This window comes from Emydura macquarii, unplaced genomic scaffold (genome assembly GCF_026122565.2).
Source record: "Emydura macquarii macquarii isolate MOO-44397 ecotype Brisbane River unplaced genomic scaffold, CSIRO-AGI_Emac_v2 contig_1253, whole genome shotgun sequence".
Taxonomy (NCBI): Eukaryota; Metazoa; Chordata; order Testudines; family Chelidae; genus Emydura; species Emydura macquarii.
In genome coordinates, this window is record NW_027131390.1 from 99,903,482 (window position 1) to 99,926,066 (window position 22,585).

At 42.5% G+C, this 22,585-nt stretch overlaps 1 protein-coding gene across 1 annotated transcript in view; it reads left to right on the forward strand.

Annotated features, from left to right (window-relative positions):
* Positions 1–15,844: 15,844 nt before the first annotated feature.
* The window catches only part of LOC137152990 (uncharacterized), a 40,659-nt gene continuing 33,918 nt past the window's right edge, over positions 15,845–22,585 (forward strand). The window contains exon 1 of the mRNA XM_067547915.1: positions 15,845–16,157. Within this exon, the coding sequence (XP_067404016.1) occupies positions 15,845–16,157 (313 nt within the window). The remainder of the gene's footprint in view (positions 16,158–22,585) is intronic.

Here is a 22,585-nt window from a genome sequence, read left to right on the forward strand (position 1 = left end):
AGCCACATAGTTATATCAAGGGCCACATACTGCAAAATTTCATAGCATTTAAAACTTTGAGGCTGGTGCTAATTCCATCTCAGGATTCTCACTCAGCCCCACATTTTTCTGTAATAAGGTGACAGAACAAGGAGCAATGATCTCAAGTTGCAGTGGGGGAGGTCTAGGTTGGCTATTAGGAAAAGAAATTTTCACTAGGAGAGTGGTGAAGCACTGGAATGGGTTACCTAGGGAGATGGTGGAATCTCCATCTTAGAGGTTTTTAAGGCCTGGGTTGATGAAAGCCCTGGCTGGGATGATTTAGTTGGGGTTAGTCCTGCTTTGAGCAGGGGGTTGGACTAGATGACCTCCTGAGGTCTCTTCCAACCCTAATTTTCTATAATTCTAAGGTGTTTAAATAAGAGAAAAGCACATAGCCCAGCATGGGTATGAGAGAGGGTTAGAAATTCTTTGTTTTACATTTTCTTTGTTAGATCCTAAACAGTTTTGCGCCCTCTTTGATATCAGAGACAGCAAACAGAAGCAAAATATCAAAGGGAAAAAATGTCCCTTTACTACTCATATCTTGTTTGGGAAATGTGTAATTAAAACCAGATGACTGGTTTTGGTGTGGAATGTTTAAATATCAGACACCACAATTTGTTCAATTATCCAACAATGAGAATGGCCGGAAATACAAACGATAGTTTCTAGCTTTGTACAATGACATTTTGATTGTGAACCATTCATATTACTTTGTCAATTTCAGTCTATCAGAAAAATCAGAACAAACTCCAAAACATGTTTACTTCTATCAAACACTCTTGTTCCATCTCAATAGTCTCTGAAACGACTTTGCTTCTCTTGTCCTGGAACAATACTGGGCTCTAACGGGTGGAATTCATTCCTGGGCAGAGGCCTCGCACAAGGCTTTAAGCACCACTTAAGGACTATTTTGGGGGCTCTGAAGGAGGACTTCAGCATTGCACAGGGTTTTGCTGGCCTTCTGCACAGCAGTGAATTTCACCCTAATATGCGTAGACAGATGCATCAGGATTGGCATGTCCATAGTGTGCTCAGGGCAGCAATACGGTGTTGCTGTTGCAACGTAACTTCCCTCAGGAGAGTTGGCAGTTGTTGCAGCAGTAGATGGAATATGAACTAAAATACATGGTTTCTGGTGCCTGTGCACCAGTAAAATAATCCCTCTCATGAATGGGCACAATGCTATGTTATCACAGCAACATGAGTGCAAGACACCACACGCACACCCTGTGTGTGCACTGAACACGGGAGATCACATTGCCAGCATTACAGCGAAAGTCTACTGTTGACCTTATATCTTCTGGCTCAAAGGAAAGGCTGCTCCAGGTCTTGGAAGGTTTAAATATTAAACTTTAATGATTGCCTGCATGACTGACGAAGAGATTTTTATCATTGTTGAATAGACTTCAGAATAGCTCTGCTGGTGCAGAGAGAGTTGTTTGAGTAATTGCAGCTGGGGCTGGAAGAAGGCAGCTCTCCATGGCATTGTCTTTAGTCTCCTTGGTCCGGATCCACAATGGGACTTTGGCACCTCAGACCCAGTTACGCCCTTGAAAACCAGCGTGAGCAGAATGAGGCCCATTGCATAATAAAATACGTTCTAGGGAGGCAACATGCTCAGAGATCCACTTGTGTTTCAGGACAAGAGGGAAGTGCATTGGCAGAGCTGCCCCAGGGCCGGTGCGAGGGAATGGTCTCAGTCTCTCTCTTTCCTGCGCACCAAACAAACAGAAGGAAAAAGCAAAAACTTGTGACGTTAATTGAGCAATGCTACAAGTTAACAAAACCAATGTCTGTAAGATTCACTTGTGACTTACGCTCCACTTTCTAAAACATTTTGATTCCTGTGACTTGAGAGAAACCTTTATGGGCGTGAGATTTTTTTTCTTGCCCTTTTCAGGAAGGAAGAGTGTGGGTGGGAATTGGTTACTGTTCCCCGCCCTACAGCAACCTATCTGTAACTGCCCTTGAGCAGATAAGTAACTCTAGATTCTATGGATTGCAAGAAGACACAATTTACCTTAACATCAGTTCAGAGAATAGCTCTGAGAGTTAGCTCCCCTGGCTGCTCCCAAACAATCACTAAGAAAATGTCCTGCAATTTCTGCTTCAATATCTCCCTCATACTTCAACTATCATCAGTAACTATTTTGCTTTTGGTGCCACAGATTTATTGATATCAAGCATTTTTTAGAAGAAGGCTGTGAAGGGTTATTGAACCTAGGAAAGAATTATTTAATTAAATGTACAGATTGTAAGAAGAATTTTGTTTTATTGTTAATACTATAATGGAAATTTAGGGGATTGCGGCTGGGTATGTTTTTTACACCTCTGTTTCCAATGCGATTTTCCTGCTGGCAAAACAGGTCCAAAGTGTTGTGAAGCATCCATTTAAATGTTTTATTATTTATTTGTGTTACAGTAGCATGTAGAAGCCCAACTGAGACTGGGACCCTCATTGTGCTAGGTGCTACACAACCATGCAGCAAGAGACAATCCCTGCTCTGAAAAGCTTGCAGTATAAGCAGTCAAGAGCGATAGCAGGCAGAAGCAGTATAGTCTCAGTTGGGGAACTGAGATACAATGAGATGAAGGGGTTAGGGGTCTATTACAGGAGTGGGTGGGTGAGGTTCTGTGACCTGCGATGTGCAGGAGGTGAAACTAGATAATCACGATGGTCCCTTCTGACCTTAAAGTCTATGAGTCTATGAAATCTTCAGTTGGTGTAAATTGTCATAGCTCCGTTGAAGTCAGTGGATCTGCCCCAGTGTAATTTGTGCAAGGTTACACGGAATCTCGTAGCTGGGTCAGGAACAGAACCAAGGTCTATAGCTCCCAGTCCAGTATCATAACTGTCCTTCATTTTACCTGCTAGGTATCTCTTGGTCAGTTCTGACTTTCTGGATGTATTTTAGTTGCGTGCACAGGCTAAGGAGAGACACAGCTACCATTGTCAATTCTGCAGCTTAGATGATAGTAACAGGAGTGATACGGGAAATTAGATAGAGACCAACCAACCACAGTAAATTATACTGAAGAAAAGTTGGTCCTTTAGAAACTACAGATTATGTTGCTCTTGGTATTATCTGAGCTATTGGGACCTGGGCCAATCTGTTGCCAATGAGACAGTGTGTTTCACCAACCAACTGGAATTTCAGACTTCGGAATTGGCTTGGTTTCCTGAACTTAAAGGTGCAGCATCATATTTAAATCTCCAAGGAAAGAAGATTAGGTTAACTGAATTGCCGAATTGTAAGTAGTTGCCATAGAATTATAATTAAAGTTAGTGTCTGAGATTCCTTGAATCACTGGGCCTCTGTATTCACTCAAGATATGGCTTTAGCTGTGCCCAGCCAACTAGTGCTTTGATCTCACTTAGAAAAGGTGGTTACCTGGCTAAGAGGCACAGAGAAAAGTAAAACATTACTAGTGACTCAGGATTTGGTAGAACCTTTAAAAATAGCCGCTTAATTGTTTCTCTTGTATTCCTAAGTTAACAGTGAATGTTATTGGGGCCTAGATTTAGAGGTCTGGATTTGGAACCTAATGTTTTAGATCTGAATCACAGTGTAATCGAGGGCTAGTAAACAGTCTTCATGATCAAATGTTCTAGTGGAGAAGAGGATGTGGTAGCCAACTGCTGGCCTAGGAGCTTGTATGGCTCAAATTTTGGATTACTTGCACCGTGGTTGACACTGGGGTTTGTTGGGCCCCCAGGCAAAGAATTTTGGCCACCCACGAGCAATGAAGTGCATTGCTTCTTTGAATGCACCGGACCCAAAAGTGTTGGGCCTATCCCTTCAGTTCTGCTGTGAGCATGCTGAGTTGGGACTTCATGCCTTCTGCTGTGCCGATTTGCCTCCAATTCATTTGAGCTGTGAATTGCCTCCATCGCTGGTCTTGATGTTGCGGGAATGAAGGGCGAGGAAAAGCAATCAGGCCAGGAGTTGCTGAGGCTACAGCAAGGTCTGGAGCAGACACTTATTTGTGTAATTGAGCATAGGCCCTGAAAAGGACTGTCTAATATTAGAAAATGCAGTAGCTCTGACTTCAGCTCCTGTGCCATTTTTAAAGTGCACTTAGGCTCAGGAAACAACTACAGCAATATGGCAGCTGCTTATTCAACAGGGCTGCCCCCTTCAGAGGGCAAGGCTGCCACCATTCAGCTCAGCAACAAGTGGAAGGTCCCTGTCGGTGCATGTAAGCGTAAGCCTATTGTACCGAACATCTTGTGTGCCTATTCTCTTGCATGTGCGCTGGGCGAAAAGAGGTGAGCGTGGGTGGAGAATGGGGATATCTAATGAATCTTGGGCTTAAACGCGATCCTCAGCGCACCGATCAGGCACTACATCTCCCCCGTCCTTGACCTCTCTCCTGATGCTAGGTAGGAGTATTTAATGGCAGTGCAGCAGCAGGCTCTGTTTCCTCGATCTTTTAGGCCAAATTTAAGCTGCTAGGTAAGAGATTGAAGTCCAGGACCTCCATGGTAGCATTCTCTGAAAGGCTTCCAGTTCTACATGCAGGGCCAGTTAGAGAGGCAGAGCTGCAGGGTCTCAATGCGTGGATGAGAGGATGGCGTAGGGAGGAGTAATTTTAGATTTATTAGGAACTGGGGAACCTTTTGGGAAAGGGGGAGCCTATACAGGAAGGATGGGCTCCACCAACACCAAAATGTAACCGGATTGCTGGCATGTAAAATTAAAAAGATCAGAGAGTAGTTTATAAACTAAGAGCTGGGGAAAAGCTGACAGGTGCGGAGGAGTGTGTGGTTTGGACAGAGACATCCCTTAGTGGAATACAAAATATATCGGAAGGACAGAATAGGTCGTACTGGTGGAGGTGTGGCACTATACGTGAAAGAAAGCATAGAATCAAATGAAATAAAAATCTTAAATGAATCAAACTGTGCCATAAAATCTGTATGGATAATAATTCCATGCTTGAATAATAAGAATATAACAGTAGGGATATACTACCAAACATCTGACCAGGATGGTGATAGTGACTGTGAAATGCTCAGGAAGATTAGAGGGGCTATAAAAATAAAAAACCTCAGTAATAATGGGGGATTTCAACTATCCCCATATTGACTGGGTACATGTCATCTCAGGACAGAAGGCAGAGATAAAGTTTCTTGACACCTTAAATGACTGCTTCTTGGAGCAGCTAGTCTTGGAACCTACAAGAGGAGAGGCAATTCTTAATTTAGTCCTAAATGGAGCACAGGATCTGGTCCAAGAGGTGACTATGGCTGAATTGCTTGGTAATAGTGACCATAACATAATCAAATTTAGCATCCCCATGAGTAGCAGCCCACCAGGGTAGAGTTTAATTTCAGAAAGGGGAACTACACACAAATGAGGAAGTTAGTTAAATAGAGATTTAAAGGTACAGTACCAAAAGTGAAATCCCTGCAAGCTGCATGGAAAGTTTTTAAAGACACTATAATAAAGGCTCAATTTAAATGTATACCCCAAATTAAAAAACATAGTAAGAGGACCAAAAGGGTGCCACCGTGGCTAAAGAACAAAGTAAAAGAAGCAGCTAGAGGTAAAAAGGCATCTTTTAAAAAAGTGGACATTAAATCCTGTTGAAGAAAATAGAAAGGAGCATAAATTTTGGCAAGTGAAGTTTAAAAATATAATTAGGAAGGCCAAAAAAGAATTTGAAAAACAGCTAGCCAAAGACTCAAAAAGTAATATAATTTTTTTTTTAAAATACATCAGAAACAGGAAGCCTGCTAAACAACCAGTGGGGCCACTGGACGATTGAGATGCTAAAGGAGCACTCAAGGATGTGAAGGCTATTGTGGAGAAACTAAATGAATTTTTTGCATCGCTCTTCACAGCTGAGGATGTGAGGGAGATTCCCAAACCTGAGCCATTCTTTTTAGGTGACAAATCTGAGGAACTATCCCAGATTGAGGTGTCGTTAGAGGAGGTTTTGGAACAAATTGATAAACAGTTGTAAGTCACCAGGACCAGATGGTATCCACCCAAGAGTTCTGAAGGAACTCAAATGTGAAATTGCAGAACTACTAACTGTGGTATGTAACCTATCATTTAAATCAGCTTCTGTACCAGATGGCTGGGGGATAGCTAATGTGACACCAATTTTTAAAAAAGGCTCCAGAGGTGATTCCAGCAATTACAGGCCGGTAAGCCAAACACCAGTATCAGGCAAATTGGTTGAAGCGATAGTAAAGAACAGAATTATCAGACACATAGATGAATATGATTTGTTGGGGAAGAGTTAACATGATTTTTGTAAAGGAAAAGCATACCTTACCAATCTACTATAATTTTTTGAGGGGGCAACAAGCGTGAAGACAAGGGTGATCCAGTAGATATAGTGTACTTAGATTTTCAGAAAGCCTTTGACAAGGTCCCTCACCAAAGGCTCTTAAGCAAAGTAAGCAGTGATGGGATAAAAGGGAAGGTCCTCTGCTGGATCAGTAACTGGTTAAAAGAAAGGAAACAAAGGTAGGAATATATGGTCAGTTTTCAGAATGCAGAGAGGTAAATAGTGTACTGGGACCAGTGCTGTTCAACGTATTCATAAATGCTCTAGAAAAAGGGGTAAACAGTGAGATAGCAAAATTTGCAAATGATACAAAACTACTCAAGATAGTTAAGTCCAAAGCAGACTGCGAAGAGTTACAAAGGGATCTTACAAAATTGGGTGACTTGGCAATAAAATGGCAGATGAAATTCAATGTCGATAAATGCAAAGTAATGCACATTGGAAAACATAATCCCAACTATCCATATAAAATGATGGGGTCTAAATTAGTTGTTTCCACTCAAGAAAGAGATCTTGGAGTCATTGTGGATAGTTCTCTGAAAACACCCACCCAGCATGCATCAACAGTCAAAAAAGCTAACAGAATGGTGGGAGTCATTGGGAAAGAGATAATATGACAGAAAATATTGTATTGCCTCTTTATAAATCCATGATATGCCCACATCCTGAATACTCATGCAGATCTGGTCACCCCATCTCAAAAAAGATATATTGGAATTGGAAAAGGTACAGAAAAGGGCAACTAAAATTATTAGGGGTATGGAAAAGCTTCCACATGAGGAGAGATTAATAAAATTGGGACTTTTCAAATTGGAAAAGAGATGACTGAGGGGGAATATGATAGAGGTCTAAAAAATCATGAGAGAAAGTGTGGAGAAAGTAAATAAGGAAGTGTTATTTACTCCTCATAACACAAAAAATAGGAGTCACCCAATGAAATTAATAGGCAGCAGGTTTAAACGAAAAAAAGAAAGTAATTCTTCACACTACACACAGTCAATCTGTGAACTCCTTGCCAAAGGATGTTGTGAAGGCCAAGACCATAAGGGGGTTCAAAAAAGAACTAGATCAGTTCATGGAGGATAAGTCCATCGATGGATATTAGCCAGGATAGGCAGGGATTTCTGTTTGCCAGAGGCTGGAACTGGCTGACGGGATGGATCACTTGATGATTATGTGTTCTATTCATTCCCTCTGAAGCACCTGCCATTGGCCTCTGTTGGAAGAAGGATACTGGTCTAGCTGGACCATTGGTCTGACCCAGTAAGGTCGTTCTTATGTTCTAACCTGCTCATCATTTTTTAACCTTATGCCCGTGCATGCAGCCCTCGGTGCCCACACAGTATTCTAAGTGGCAGCTGAGGAATTTGTTAAAATAATGCGTTGTTACTACTTTATGCATCTATTAGCACTGCCGAACCAGCATAGCTAAGAGAGAGTGAGCTGGGGTCTAATCTGGCTTGTGCGTCAACAGCATTAGTTAAGGGCTGATTTAAATGGTTACTCTGGCTTGATGCAGATGTAAATGAAAGCAGAATTTGGAACTAATTTTCAGCTGCAGAATTTTGCTCCAGGAACTGGAAAGGGTGCAGCTTGACTCTTACATCCCAAGGGGATTTTGTGAGGCTGACTAAGTTAGGAGGAGAAAAAAAACACTTACAAACTAAACAAATGTAATTTAGAGTCCCTGCGCCTGATCCTTAGCCCACGGAATTCAATGGTAATCTTTTCATGGACTTGGGATCAGGCTCACAGAAAAGCTATTAAGCACCAAACCCTCTTTTCTTGCTTTAAAGCTGCCTTCTTTTGGTCAGTGCAATGGTTGCATTTCTGAAGTGACGGTGGCATTATCCATTGAATCCACTATCTTTTCAGGATAAGGGAACTGCCCTAAACCTCCACATTATTTACAGTTTTATTGTTTGACCATTTTCAACCTTGCGTTTGCTGCCACACAGGCGCATATCTGCAGTGCTGTGTAGGCTCTCTGCAAGGAGCTGGGTTCCTGTTATTGCTGGAACGCACAGCTGCTTCTGGGTGGGAGTCCAGATCACTCTCATGAAAACAGAGAATGGGCTGGTGGGAAAACAGGGTGGGAGTGGGAGATTTCTTCCAGAAACTTTGGGATATGACTTTTAATATTTGGAATTCACGTTGGTTGTGTGAAAGCGGATGGTTTCCACCACAAATGGAAGCAACTCTATACTATATATACAATTAGAGAGATCGCTTGGAAAAATGAAATTGTAAAAAAATGCACCTGTAACTTTATTGGATCCAAATGTTTCTCATAAGCCTTGGCAAGAGCTTCTTTTTCTATTTTAGTGCTGCTGTGCTGGCTTTTTGGTCAGGCTGGAAGTCACTAGCACTATCCAAATTAAAGCGGGATGAATTCAGTTTTAAAAAATGTTCAAAAATTCCAATGGAGATCTGTGGACTCATTGGATTTGACTGTGTTCATAACCCTTTATTTATTGATTTATTATTATTTATTACCTGTATTACCGTAGGACCTGGGAGTCCCAGTCATGGACCAGGCCCCCATTATGCCAGGCGCTGCACAAACATGGAACAAAAAGATGGTCCCTGTCCCAAAGAACTTACAATTCAAGACAACAGATGCATGCATACAGACTGATGGGGGAGTCCAAGAAAACAATGAGATGATATTGGTCAGCATGATAGGCATTGGTTTCAGTACACCGGCAACCTAACTGTTGTCAAGTTTTATGTAGGTCTCACGGCAAAGGTAAGTTTTGAAGGAGGCATTTAGATTTCTGTAAATAGTCCAGGAATGTTGGCCGTGAATTTGAAGAGAATGCTGCAGAATATTTACAAACAGAATTTGCAATTGTTCACAAACAGAGCTGGTTAAAAAATTGGATCATTTTTTGTTGACTCTTTCTTCACTGAGAACTTTAAAAATTCAATATTTTTTACCAGTTCTAATCACAGGCATTCGTAACAGAAATCTGATTTTAAAGATTAACGCTCTTCTGTTAGGGATAGTAACATACCATCTGACCTGTATGTACACTCAAAACCACTTCCCTTTTCAATAATGAATATTTGCAATGAGTTGCTTCCAAGTGAGCTACAGACTAGGCGTTATTTGCAAACAATCATTCAGCCAAAATTTTCCAATATCAAATATATTTGAGTCAATTGTGCTCCATTGTGGACACTTGCCAAACTAAAAAAGCAGTACTGAAGTAAATTCTTTGCTCAATTATGAATTATTCATGGACTTGTAATCTTAAAACCTTTTATAACAAGCCCCCAAACTAGGTGAAATTCACCTAGTTTTTATATTTATTATCAATCCAAAACTTGTCTGAGGTTTGTAAATCTTATCTGAGTTTTGGACAAATCTGGGCTGGATTTCAAGGGAACTGCAGGAATTTTGTGATATTGGGTAGAAATCACATGACCACACACTCCCCCCCCTCCCCCCCCCCCCCAGGGAAGAATCCTAGATAATGTAATAGAAAATAACCTATATGTAAGGCCCTACTTGAATTGCAGGATGATTGTCAAAAAATTGCAGGTGAGTTGTGGACAAGCCATGGAAAATTATAGAAAAGTAATAATATACTTTATTATTTGTGGTAAGAAAGTCCATTACTACTTTTCCAAGATTTTCTGCTGTCAGCACCCATCGCTGAGAGTGGCGGCTCCTGTTGTCAGCAGTTCAGGGATCCCACTGTCAGCCCCGCACGTGGTAGGGCTCTCGCTGTCAAAATTGTGGTGGAAGCCGAATTTTGCGAAATCCACAATTTCCGCAATATCACAAATTAAATAGGGCCTTATCTATAGGTTTCATCCTTACTCAATCCTATAGGAGTTCTATATCAAAGGAACGCTTTCTGGGTTTTTAATGGTTTCAGCTTGAAACTATCCAAAACATGGTGGTTTCAACTGAGTTGCACTGTGAGTTTTCAGGTTAGGACCTGAAAATTCAAAGTGAAACACAATGTGCAAAACAAACCAACTTCTTCCTCTCTGCAAATGGGTGTGGGATTCAATTAACCAGCAGATGAGAACCACCATGTTTTATACAACTATGTTAGACAAACAGGCTTAAAAATCTTTCCCTTTAATCTGCTACTATAAATCTCTTTTAAATCCATAGAGAAAGAGAGAGAGACAGACAGATATGGACTTTTTAGATCACAGCCTGTTTCAGGAAGGTAATTGGGTAATATTTTGTGTCAGGATAAGCATGGATAAAACTGACAAATGGTACTATTTCATGCACTTTATTGGTGTGATGGTCCTAAAAAGAGAAGAAAACAACCAGTCAGGCTTTATATCACTTTTGCATTACAGAGCACCTTATTTATCTGTATTAGTGAAGGGTACAGTTCTGTAGAACTCATGCAGGGGTGCTCAGCCTTCACCCAGTTCAAATCCACATGGCCAAGGTGCAGGATGCTGATGGCTCCACTTAGCTTTCATGAAACTGATCAGATAGCAGCCGTGGTTTTTTCTTTCAATACTGAGACTACAGGTCCCAACACTTCATCTTGATCTGAGTGGTCACTTTATATCTTGACTTACATTAATATTTGTAAAGTGGTTTGAAATCCTTAATTATGTGGTGCTAGAGAGGAATGAAGGACTGTTGTGATTTTAACTATTGGCAACCCCAAGCATTCAAAAAGCATGAGCCAGGCCCCCAAAATAATGTGTGGTTTAAAAATCATGAGATTTTTAAAAAATAATATTTTGGGGGTTCTTTTTACTTGCTTTCTGGTTTTGAACCTTCAAACTACACTTAGATAATGTTCTCAAGCTTTTCTTTGCAGCCATTAGGGCTAGAAACTTACTTTTTTTAAAATGAAAGCTGAGATTCTTATGTATTCACATGACTCCAGGAACTGAAGCTTAAAGACAAATGCAAAATATTGCAAGGCTCACAATAAAATTGCAAGAGTTGGCAGCACTACTATTTTGGTTGGGAATCTCTTTGAAGGGTGAATATTACACACTTATAAGACAGTGAAGTAGAGAGAAGAGAAAATTAACATGAAGAAAAGAAACGGTAGTTTTAAATTTACACACAACTCTCTTCCCCTCCCCCTCAAATCCCAGTGAATTGGACAGTGGTAGTGGAAAAGCATTAAACTGGGGAAGTGTGAATATTGGTATTTTCATTTCAAGAGCCTGCTAAAACAGTGCCAGATGTGCCTGGAAATATGAAAGAGAGAGGGCATGTTTTTCCTATGTCAGATACTTGTTAAATGTACTTGTTCTTGTTACTGTGCTTTTAGTTCCAGCCAGCCACAGCTCAGCTCTGCACACCGACTGCTAATTATTACATTGTGGGCTGTAAAAGGCAAATCCAAGTTTTACTCCCCAGGAGACAGCATGGGACTTGAGGTGCTGTGGTTACATCCTGTGAAGCAGTATGGGACTTAACCCTCCTATTATTGTTTTTCTCCATCTATATTAAGCTTAACCAGGATGCCATTAGGTCAAGGGCAGTGTGGTACCCTTAATTCAACATTTCCTGGTGTTTTGCTGCATGCTTAGCTTTGGGAGTGTGTCAATTATATATATAATATAGCTTTGGGATCACATCTCTTGTGTTCACACATACATACGCTCCTGGTATTTTATTACAGCAGCTTTTGTAGGTTTTTTCGTGTTTTGGTTGGAAACTTTTGAGTAGGGATTTACCCAACCCCGACTCCAGAATTCTGGAAAGGTTCAGATCTTCATTTTAAGCTTGAGCTCATCTCTGGTTTTAATGAATATTTCTTTTTAGTTCTCATTTGTCTGATTTTAAAGTTATGTCAATGGCAAATAATGGTGGTCCAGCTAAGCAACATGTATAGTAGAAGACTGAGATACTTAATACTGACATGGTATAATTCACAGTTATTCTCCAGGAGTATGTATTTTGTATTCACGTGTTTCTGATCTTGTTCTGAATGTGTCCTTTGAGCAAAAAAGTAAGAATAATTTATTGAGGTTTTTAGGAAAGCGTTTGATATTGTGCCTCCTGCCCACTGGATTTACAATTTCAGAGAGTGCAGTTATGGCAGGGAACAATTAAATGGTTTATAAATGGAGAGAGTGTTCTCTGGGGTGTTGGAGCAGACTCAGTGTAATGACACCGGAGCCAAGTTCTGCCCTAGAGTAAGTTTTGTGGCCACTTTACATCTGGGCTATATTCTATCCCTAGTTATCTGACCATGGGCATGTCAAACTTCATCTCTCTCTGTCTCACTTTCCCCATCTCTCAAATAGGAGTTGGCTACCTCACAGGATGTAGTGAGACCTAGTGTTTGTTCTTTATAGAAAAAGGGGTGTTGGAACTAAGGGTGCTGGGGTGTGGCAGCACCCCCTGCCTTTAAGTGGTTTCCATCATATACAGGGTTTACAGTTTTGTTCAATGACTTTCAGCACTCCCACTATAAAAATAGTTCCAATGCCACTGTATAGAGACTTTCTTTCTAGCAACTAAAAGCACTTTAAAAAAATCATAACTATTAGGGACAGGAAACAAAGTGACAGTTAATTATTTTGCGCAAAACCAGAAATTTTAGTGTGTATAATTAGGAGGGCACTTGAAAGGCTAATATTAATACTTTCATATTCCAGCCAAAAAATCTTAAAAGTACTTTACAAATTTTAATTAAGCCTTAATACAGCCCTGTGGGTTACCTTAGCTAAGTATTAGTATTAATAGTGATTACTAAGTAAGTATTCATAGCCTCCTTTTACCGATGAGAAAACTCACTTTGGTTGTTTAACAAGTTATCCAGTAAAGATTGAATGGGAAAACTTTTGTTAGCTGAGAAATAAATCAACATCCCATTTCAGATCTTGCATTAGTAATTACCCTCCTGCTTTATAATTTTTTCATTTAGTTGCATGGTGCTTACTTCACTCATGTCAAATCAAAATTGTCATAAATGAGGGTCTTCTTTGTGCAATGTGAGATGTGTAGTTCTGATTTGTTTGTTTCTGTTTTTCTTAGTACTTTGAAAACTGTCTTTATTGAATCTGTTCCTTGGTTTTAACAATAGGAAGCCAAAAGTTGTTGTGAGCAGAATGGAGTAAAGGTTAATAATGGGATGCCCTAGGGGTCTGCATTTTGCATTGGTTTAATTTCAGTAGATTTATGAGAGAAGTTCAGTGACTTTTTTGATTATGCTGAATTGCAAAGTTGCTTTGGTTAGTCTGTCAGAAGCACAGAGGTGTATGAGACAGTGCACATGGGAAGATTACAGAGCACAGTGGCGAGGTAAGGGAATGAACAACTGCAGGGGAAAAATAAAGTTTTAGCTCATACACTAATGGGCACTGATCAGGCATGAACCTTTGTGTCCAACCATTTGGGATGATGATCTCAATGAAGAGATGTTTGTCCAGCATGCACTAGTAGTTAAAAACAAACATCATTCAAGAGAAAACAATGAGAGTCCTGCAGCACCTTAAAGACTAGCAAATTTTTGTAGGCATAAGCTTTCGTGGGCTGCGACCCACTTTGTCAGATGCAAGAGGGTTGCAGCCCACAAAAGCTTATGCCCGAAGAAATGTGTTAATCTTTAAGGTACTTACAGGACTCTCGTTGTTTTTGCTGTATACAGACTAACACGGCTACCCTTCTGACACTTTTAATCATGCCAGAGGACATTTTTAAAAAGGACAGAGAAAAATAACAACCATATGGTAATGAACTGGCTAGTGTCCATGTGTACCATTGCCCTCTACTGGTTGGAACCAGAATTGCTCAACTGTGTGTGTCAGACTGATAAACCCTATACTGCTTCCAGCTAACCTGATTCTACTTTAGTTTGATTATGCTTCAGGAGCAGCTGCTGTCACTGTGTTCTTGCATGGCCAGGGCGTGCGGCACAGTGACCGCTGTGGATGTCTAGGTAGTTATGGATTTGTTGTATTGCCCCAGTGACAATATACTCAACAATGGGGCGCCCTGCTTTGGAGGCTTGTGTTCAGTTTTGGTTGCTGCCCCTTGGGAAAGTTAAATCTGAGATTGGAAAACTCCAGAGAAAGGCAGAGAAGAAGGTTAGAGGTCTGTCAGGATTTACATGTGAGGAGAAACTACCCGGGCGCTACTTAGAGGGGGCTGAAAGTGAGGTATTTAGGGTTACAAATGGTATAGTAAAAAAGAATCTGCTGCTCCTTTATGTAGCCTCCCCCATTTCAAGAACAAGGGGTCACTCACTGAAGTTAATGGTAGGCAATTTTAAAACAAATACAAGGAAATCCTTCACCCAGCATGCAGCCAGCCTGTGGAATTCACTACTGCAGGCCGCTGCAGAGCCACCTACTGCCCCGGAATTTCACACAGGGCTGGATAACTTTACAACCAATAAAAGAATGTGCAGTTATGTATGCGAAAGGCCTGATCTTGCTAAAGGCGCTTCCAGAGCAGCTGCACTGGGAATTAAATGTTGGGTCCTAAGTCTGCAACCAACTCTCACGTTTCAGGGACTCAGATGATCACAACAGGGGTCAGGCAGAGAAAATGTCCTTGTATACCATTGTGCAACTGGACAGACGGACAGCTGGACAGATTTTCACTTGCTTCTGGAGCAGGCTTGGTCACCGGCAAATGACAGGAGACCAGACACCAGACTTGATGGAGGACTGGTTTGGTGCAGTAGGCCAGCCCCTCTACCCCATGCTAACTCGCACACCCCCGGTTTATCTACAGAGTCATGTCTATTGCTACATGGACAGGGTCTATGTATAGAACCGAATCGACCCGGCGTCGACCAAGCCCTTCCTGTGGGTTAAGTGCTGCTAGGGTGCTCGGTCGGGATTGTTCAAGAGAACCTCCCCTGCCAGGAGTTTACAGGCAGAGCTGCCGCCGACGGGGGCCCCAGGGTCAGGAATAAGTGTGTGTGTGTGTGTGTGTGTGTGTGTGTGTTTGTGTGTAAAAAGTAACACGAGAGACACACACAACATATTGTTAGCGGGCATCTGACACTTAAGTAACCACGGAAGAGACGCCGTTTGGTGTCAGCTGCTTTTATAACCCCCCCCCCCCTTGCCCCTCTCCTGTACAGCGCCGAGCCTGCTCGGACGGCGGGAGAAGCGCCGACTTCTGCCCCGCTTGTCCTTTCCCGCCGCTTCGGGCAAGCCCGCGGAGCCCCGCTCCTGGCCCCGGGCCGGGGGACTGCGGGGGGTGGCTGGCCAGGGCACCGGCGGAGCCGGGGAAGCGGCTTTGGCTGGTGATGTCAACCTCTAGGAGGAGCCTGCGCCTGTCCTTTTACTTTCAGGCTCCGTGTCAGCGGCATGCGGCGGCTAGTCACTTCACGCCTCTTACCCGCCGGGGCTCGGCCATGAGCTGCCCCCCGCCAGCCTCCCACGGGGCCCGGGCAACTTTGAAGGCCGGGGCGGCTGCCGCCTCTTCCCCTTGATCTTCCTGCGTCCTCCCCCCGCCCGCCCCGCCATCGCTCCCGGGCTCGTTATCCATCCATCCTCCGGAGCGGGACGCGCCGCCCGCCGCGCCGGGCATGTGAAGCCCCCCAGCACCATGCGAGCAACGTGCGCGCTGCAGCTCCGCCAACTTAGCCTGCTGCTGCTGCTGCTGCTGCTGCTGGAGCCCTGCGCCGGATCGGGCCCCCTCGCCGCCTCCAGCCACCCCCCGCCCCGGACCCGGCTCAGCGGAGCCACCACGGCGGCCGCCGGGCCGCACGGCTCTCCCAGCCCGGGCGTCTCGGCGGCGGCGGCTGCGGCGGCCGCTTCCCGGCTGCCTCCCTGGGAGAGGGAGAGCTCCGTGCCCTGGGCGCCCCCCGTGTCCAGCAGCACCGCGGAGCCGGCGGCGGGAGGACACACCAGCGGCCCGGGTGAGTGAGGAAGAGGAGGGAGAGGGAGGGAGGCAGGCACAAGAACTGCTGCTGCTGCTCCGGGGGTGCGGGGTTCAGGCGCCCACTCAGCTCCCCTCTGTGTGCCTGGGGGCCCTGGCACCCTTCTGGCTTCAGCCGGGCACTGCCCTGCCTGGAAGGTGCCCCCCGCCCCCTTCCCAGCCCTGGCTGCTGTCGGGAGGGAGCGTGTGTGTTGTTTGCAGGGTGGGTGGGGGGCTGAACAGATTTTCCCGCGTCCCAGCACGGGCTGGGTGGGCATTGAACAGCGACGCCAGCTGCAGAAACCCCGGGCCAACTGGGTGGGCTATTTTTGGAGCAAAATCCCCCCCACACCCCCACCCTCTGCAAAAATCTCCCCCCAGACCAATACATTTCCAGAGAGGAGGAGTATTTTTATTCGAAATAAGCATGTCCCAATTCTGCTCCTTTCTCCGCCGCCCCCAGAAAACCCCTATTTGCAGCTCCCAACTGTTGGCAAGTAAATCGCATGTGTGTGTGTGGGACCAATGCACCTCCTCGGCCACTTCGCGGTTTTCACTGGGGTGCGGCGTCCAAGCTGATCAAGGGGGAATGTCTGGGATCCCGGGGGATGGGGAGGGAGAAAGCAGCAGCAGAGGAGCGGTGCTAGGAAGTGGCGAACAGCTGCTCTCTCTCCTCTTGCTGGGTTAGAAGATGATTGGAATTATGTAATTGTAACTGGCTGGGACGAGCCTGCGAGCCTGGGGTTTCCGTGCTGCGATTGGAAAGCTGGGAGCATGTCCTGAGGACACTTCCTGGCAGCTTTGGGTGCACAGGCATTGGGAAGCAGTTTCTGAGTAATGGGGCAATCGGGTGCTTCTCTAAGGGTTGCAAAGGAAAGGCAAGTGGATGATGTAGAAACTCCAGCAAGCAGTGTGCCTGTGTAGGCAGCACTGCAGAACAGCCATAGCCATTCAGCTGGGGGTAGGTCTGGTCCAAAGTTGATGGAAAGACTCTTATTGACTTCAAAGCCCTTTGAATCATGCCATTGGAAAGCTGAGGAGTTGAGCCTCTGTTTAGAGAGTCTATGAGATAACATGTACATTATCAAGGTCATATCTGATGAATCCCTTTCAACACAGTGGAATTGTACCACAAGACAGGTTAAGGCCCTGTTCATTGTAAGCATTTATGTCGTTCTGGTAACCTTAGCGGCCGATCGCCTGTGATACAAAAGGAGAGAAAGCAAAGTTTGGGCTATTTCTCCTCTTCAGTTTTCCTTTTAATTTGCAATTCTCGTTAGGCTGCTTTTTGTGGCAACTTTTACATTTTATTAAAATGTAAAACAGGTGCTGATGTAAAAAAGAAAATAAATGTGTTCCTTGTAGGTTTATACATATGGAATTGAAACTTATATTGCTGGCAGCTAGCTAAAATCTCAGACGTAGTTTAGGTTTTCAAAAGTTTAAATACTACACTGTTGGGGGAGAACGGACTATGGAAGGAAATACCTCTGGGTTTAAGAGATGATGAAATTAAACAGAGTCTGATGCCTTTATACTTTTAAGTGCAGACTACAGAAGCCTGTGACAAAGTATCAGACTGAATTCTAAAGAAATATTCTAAGCACAGATTCACTCGCTTTGGTATATATTATTGGGCCCCTTGAAATCACTTGAACATTGCACAGTTCTATCTTAGTGTAGTAAAGGAGGATTGGAGCAGATGAAGGTTTGTGTAAAGAATACAATACAATTCATTCAGTTATGCACATATTGTAAATTTCCACTCTGTGGACTGAATGGACTTTAAAAGATTCTACCTCCTACTTTTTAAAAACAAGGTGGAAATGAAAATGACAAGGCTAGCAGAACTTCATTAGGAAGTGAATAAGCTCCAGTAAGGACCATAGTCCCGTAGCCCACAGTTAGAATGGCAGTTGGTTGTTGGTGCATATTTTACCAGGTATTATACAAAGCTTCCAAAGCAGGAAACAAGCAGGTGCACTGAGAATTCTTCTGTACCACCCAGATGTTTTCTTCATTCAGATTTCCCCTCATCCTGCTTCACATTGATTACTAGCCTATCACATCCAGATGTAGGGACAGATTTTTTCAGAATTTTAATAATTTTAAATATAAACACACTTTCTTTCTTTCTACTCTGCACTTCAGCTACGTTTGTGAAAAATGGGAAGCTAATCACAGTAGATCTAAAATCCTCTTCTTCTTAGTCATATGTCAGGTATATACTATACACAGGTATCCACTGACCATGGTCAGTGCCTAGATTGGTGCTTTGTAAATACTTTAGGCTTAGGTAGTCATTACACAGGCTGATACAACAGGCAAATTTTTCATTGGAAAAATGGACATAATTTTATTTTCAGCCTGTAAATAGCATGCCTTCCCTATTTCCCAACTTGAAAACATAACTCTCAGGATGATTAATTCCTATATGTTGGAAAAGCTGGCATTGAATTTCTATGTACAGTGTGAAGAAATCTAGCATGTGATAAATATAGCTTCAGTCGTTTTAATTTAAAGCCAGAAGGGACCAGCACTATGATTACTGACCTCGTGGTAACACGGACCAGAGAATTTCACCCAGTAATTTCTGCTGTGGAGAGAAGTCACCAATGTCACATTGTGCTATTTAGAGATGTGCTTTATTTATAGAGCTGCAATTTCAGAAAATATGGTTAAAACTACTTTGAAAAAATATTTTGATTGTTCTTAACGTATCCAGAATGTATCTTTAATCAAATGTACACATATAAAACAAAGTTTATACCTGGGAGAATCAAATAAAGCCCTATAAAGAACTATGAACAGTAATGTTTGCATAACAAGGGAGGAAGAATGTCTTAGCAGGTAGGACACTGGCCTCGGATTTAAGAGGCCTCCGTTATATTGCATTCTCAGCCACAGAAGTCTCTATCTTTCCTTGGGATAGTCACTTAACCTACTCTGTGCATCAGTTCCCTGTCTGTAAAATGGAAAGAGTAATTTCCTAACTGTAAAACGGGGATAAGAGTGACAGAGCTAAAATCCATTAATGATTGTCTGCTCAATGATTTAAATGATCAATTTAAATGAGGGTCAGGTAAATTCCTAGATGGGTAGAAAAAAATATATAATTTAAGATTAGATTCCAGTCCAGCATCTTTTCATAACCCTGATGATGATTCCAGAGTGGAGAGAGGAATGCATTTCAATCATTAAGGTTTGAAAAACTAAAACTATCTGCCCATGAGCTCTAAAATAAATTTGGCTTAATGTGAGCATCTGCTCAGGAATGTCACAGAATGCCATGCTCCGTAGTATTTATGCTGTAGGCCATGAATTATATCAATTCTAGTCTAGGAGGAATTGGGGAAAATGCCATCAGGAAGGCTGAGAGCATGGTGGCTGCTGGAAACCAAGGTAAATTACATAATAAATTACATTACGTTATAACAACTGCAATCCAGTAGGTGTTAGGTAAGGTTCTGTACCTGTCAGTCAAGATAATGATTCTATATTATGGCAGTAGTCTGATGTGGTCTACTGAATCATTTGGAGTTTGAACTATAGACACTTGAAATGTTATCTTGTGTCTATCCTGCCTACCCTTCCACCAGCATGACAAGGTCTCAAATCTTTTACATCTTGAATTTTTTTACAAACAAGCCTTTCTTGTAAACTCATCACTCTACCTCTACGTGGAAATGAAGATTGCATCTTGGCAGCCTGCAGTATGACTCTCTTTGAGGTCAGAATGCAAAGATCTTTCTCAGCAGAGTTTAGAAAGTAGATGATATCAGCAGAGAGGAGCTGTGCAGTGAAACTTTTAATCTAAAAAATTAATGCCTGTGAAAGTGAGCGGCTACAGGGGATGGTTCAAACTAGGCATAACAGAGGCAGGCCCTAGCCAAGCATCCCTACGCAGCTCTGCCAGGGCACCTCAGTCTTGACTTTCAACTTCACTTCTGTTCCCATCAGTAGGCCGTTTGTTCCCAAACTGTGCAATCACTTTGTGATGTGAATAAATTCAGACTAGGAGCAATCCTTTTTGCTTGTTGTGTAAGATAAAAACGGAATCCAAGCAGAGAGGTATTCAGAAAAAGTAGTAGTGTTGAGAAACAAGACATGGTTCGAGCGATAGCTGGAATTATGGGACCACCTAAACTCTCTGCTATTCATATTGTATTGGCAGTTGTTTTATCTTAACACCAGGCTGTTAGGGGGCATGCATGAGAGGAAGGGGCTAGTCTGTGGGAAGGACACTGAACTGGGATTTTGGGAGATGGCGGTTCAAATTCCCAGCTGTGCCACAGACTTCTTTATGTCCACTAACGAATCATTTCATTTCTCTGTTCCACTTCCCCATCTGTAAAATGGAGATAATGATACATCCCTTTTCATATGTGTCTGTCTCGTCTATGTTGATTTGTAAAAATCTTTGGGGCAGGGACTGCCACTCGCTTTTTGTGTTTGTACAATGGGTCTTTGATCTGGGTTGTGGTTTCTAGGTGCTGCCAGAATACAAATGCTGATGATAAAGGACAGCACTGGGCCTCTACAGGTTTCCTCTCTACACCAGGAAATCTTTCACCCTCATCTGTATTATGTCTTTTCCCCTTTTCTTCTCTGCTGTCCCTCTTATGTGGCCATGGTATGTAAAGCACGCGGCTAGCATGGTGATGATAGGAGCACTGCAATTGTCTAAATAAGTAGATTACTCCTTCCCTGTCTGTGTTGTCTTTCCTTCCTTCCTCCCGCCGTCATCTTTTCCATGCCAGTTGCTGCCTTGCATTTCTTTAGTGCTGCACATTATGAGTGTTAAAAGTAACTATGTAATATTGACGCACCCTCCCCCGATCTCTGAAGCATTCTGAGGTGGAGGAGGCAAGTTTAGGAGGGTTTTGGGAGCAGGGAAATAGGTTTGGGAAGGGGCTTGTGTCCTCAAGCTGGCTTCAGATTTCTCTCCCACTCAGTAATTTGTATGGATCACATGATTCCCTCCGGTCCATGAGTCTGATGATTCTCTGCTGCCTGCCCATTATATAATCATTTATGTCAGTGCGAAGTGGGCGTAAAACACCCAGTTTGCACTCAAGGTGCAAAGGCGCCTTAAGCACCATATCTCTGTACTGTACCTGGAAGACCTGTGCACTCAAATGCTTGGCTGTCTCACCTCCTTACCTAGTTATCCTTATGCGAAATGTAAATTAATTTATTTTTTGTGTTGCAGATTTGTAGTCCCTGTAGTTATATGGATTTAGCTTTGCCTCTTCAACAAACGAGAAGGGAAGAGAGAGAGCTACTCAGTTCCCAGATCCTTACAGACATTAAGGGTCTGATAGAAAGTCCACTGAAGTTAATGGGAGTCTTTCCATTGACTTAAATGGGTTTTGAATCAGGGTCCATAAGCGGTAACCATTTATTTTAATGGAAGATTAATGAATGATGAAATGCAAATGTTTGTAGTCCAGGGTCACAGTGATTATGATACCTACATTAATATGGAATAAATCTGTCATATGCTGTGTTACTGCAATAAACATTGCATGAATGTGAGATGAGATACTTTATTATAAGTGCTATTGCAGAAGCTTCTAATGGTTTCATCTCACATTGCAAACTGTTAGAGCCATCACATTCCTCATGCAAGCCTAGCAGTACAGCACTCTTCCTAAAATCATCTCAGCCAATCCGTAACCACCATTTAAGTTTAAAACAGATAATTTGATGAGCTGCAGGTTTTTTTGTGGCTGAAAAAACAATGGGAAAAGTTTATTCTCGCAGTGCATTAATTGTTGCTGGATTATGAGAAAAGCTCATGTGATGTGCTCCTGCCATTATGAGTTCCTCTGTGAATGTGATTTACATAAGTATCAAAAGTTAAACACTACTGATCAGATAAGGGTGACTATGGTATTTTTGCTGAGGCTATCAAACAATTAAAAAATCATCGCAATTAATTACTAGATTAAAAAACCAACTGTGATTAATCGCAGTTTTAATCACACTACTAAACAATAATAGAATTCCAATTTAAATTTATTATAAATATTTTTGGATGTTTTTCTACATTTTCAAATACATTGATTTCAATTACAACTCACAATACAAAGTGTACAGTGCTCATTTTATATTATTATTTTATTACAAATATTTGCACTGTAAAAAGATAAAAAAAAAGACAGTCAATCTACAAGTTGAAGCATGAAGGGACATGTTAATATTTAGCATATCTGGTACGTAAATACTTTGCAACATTGGCTACAACAGTGCCATGCAAACTCCTGTTCTCGCTTTCAGGTAACATTGTAAGGAAGAAACAGGCAGCATTATTTCCTGTAAATGTAAACAAACTTGTTTGTCTTAGTGATTGGCTGAACAAGAAGAAGGACTGAGTGCACTTGTAGGTTCTAAAGTTTTACATTGTTTTATTTTGCGTGCAGTTAT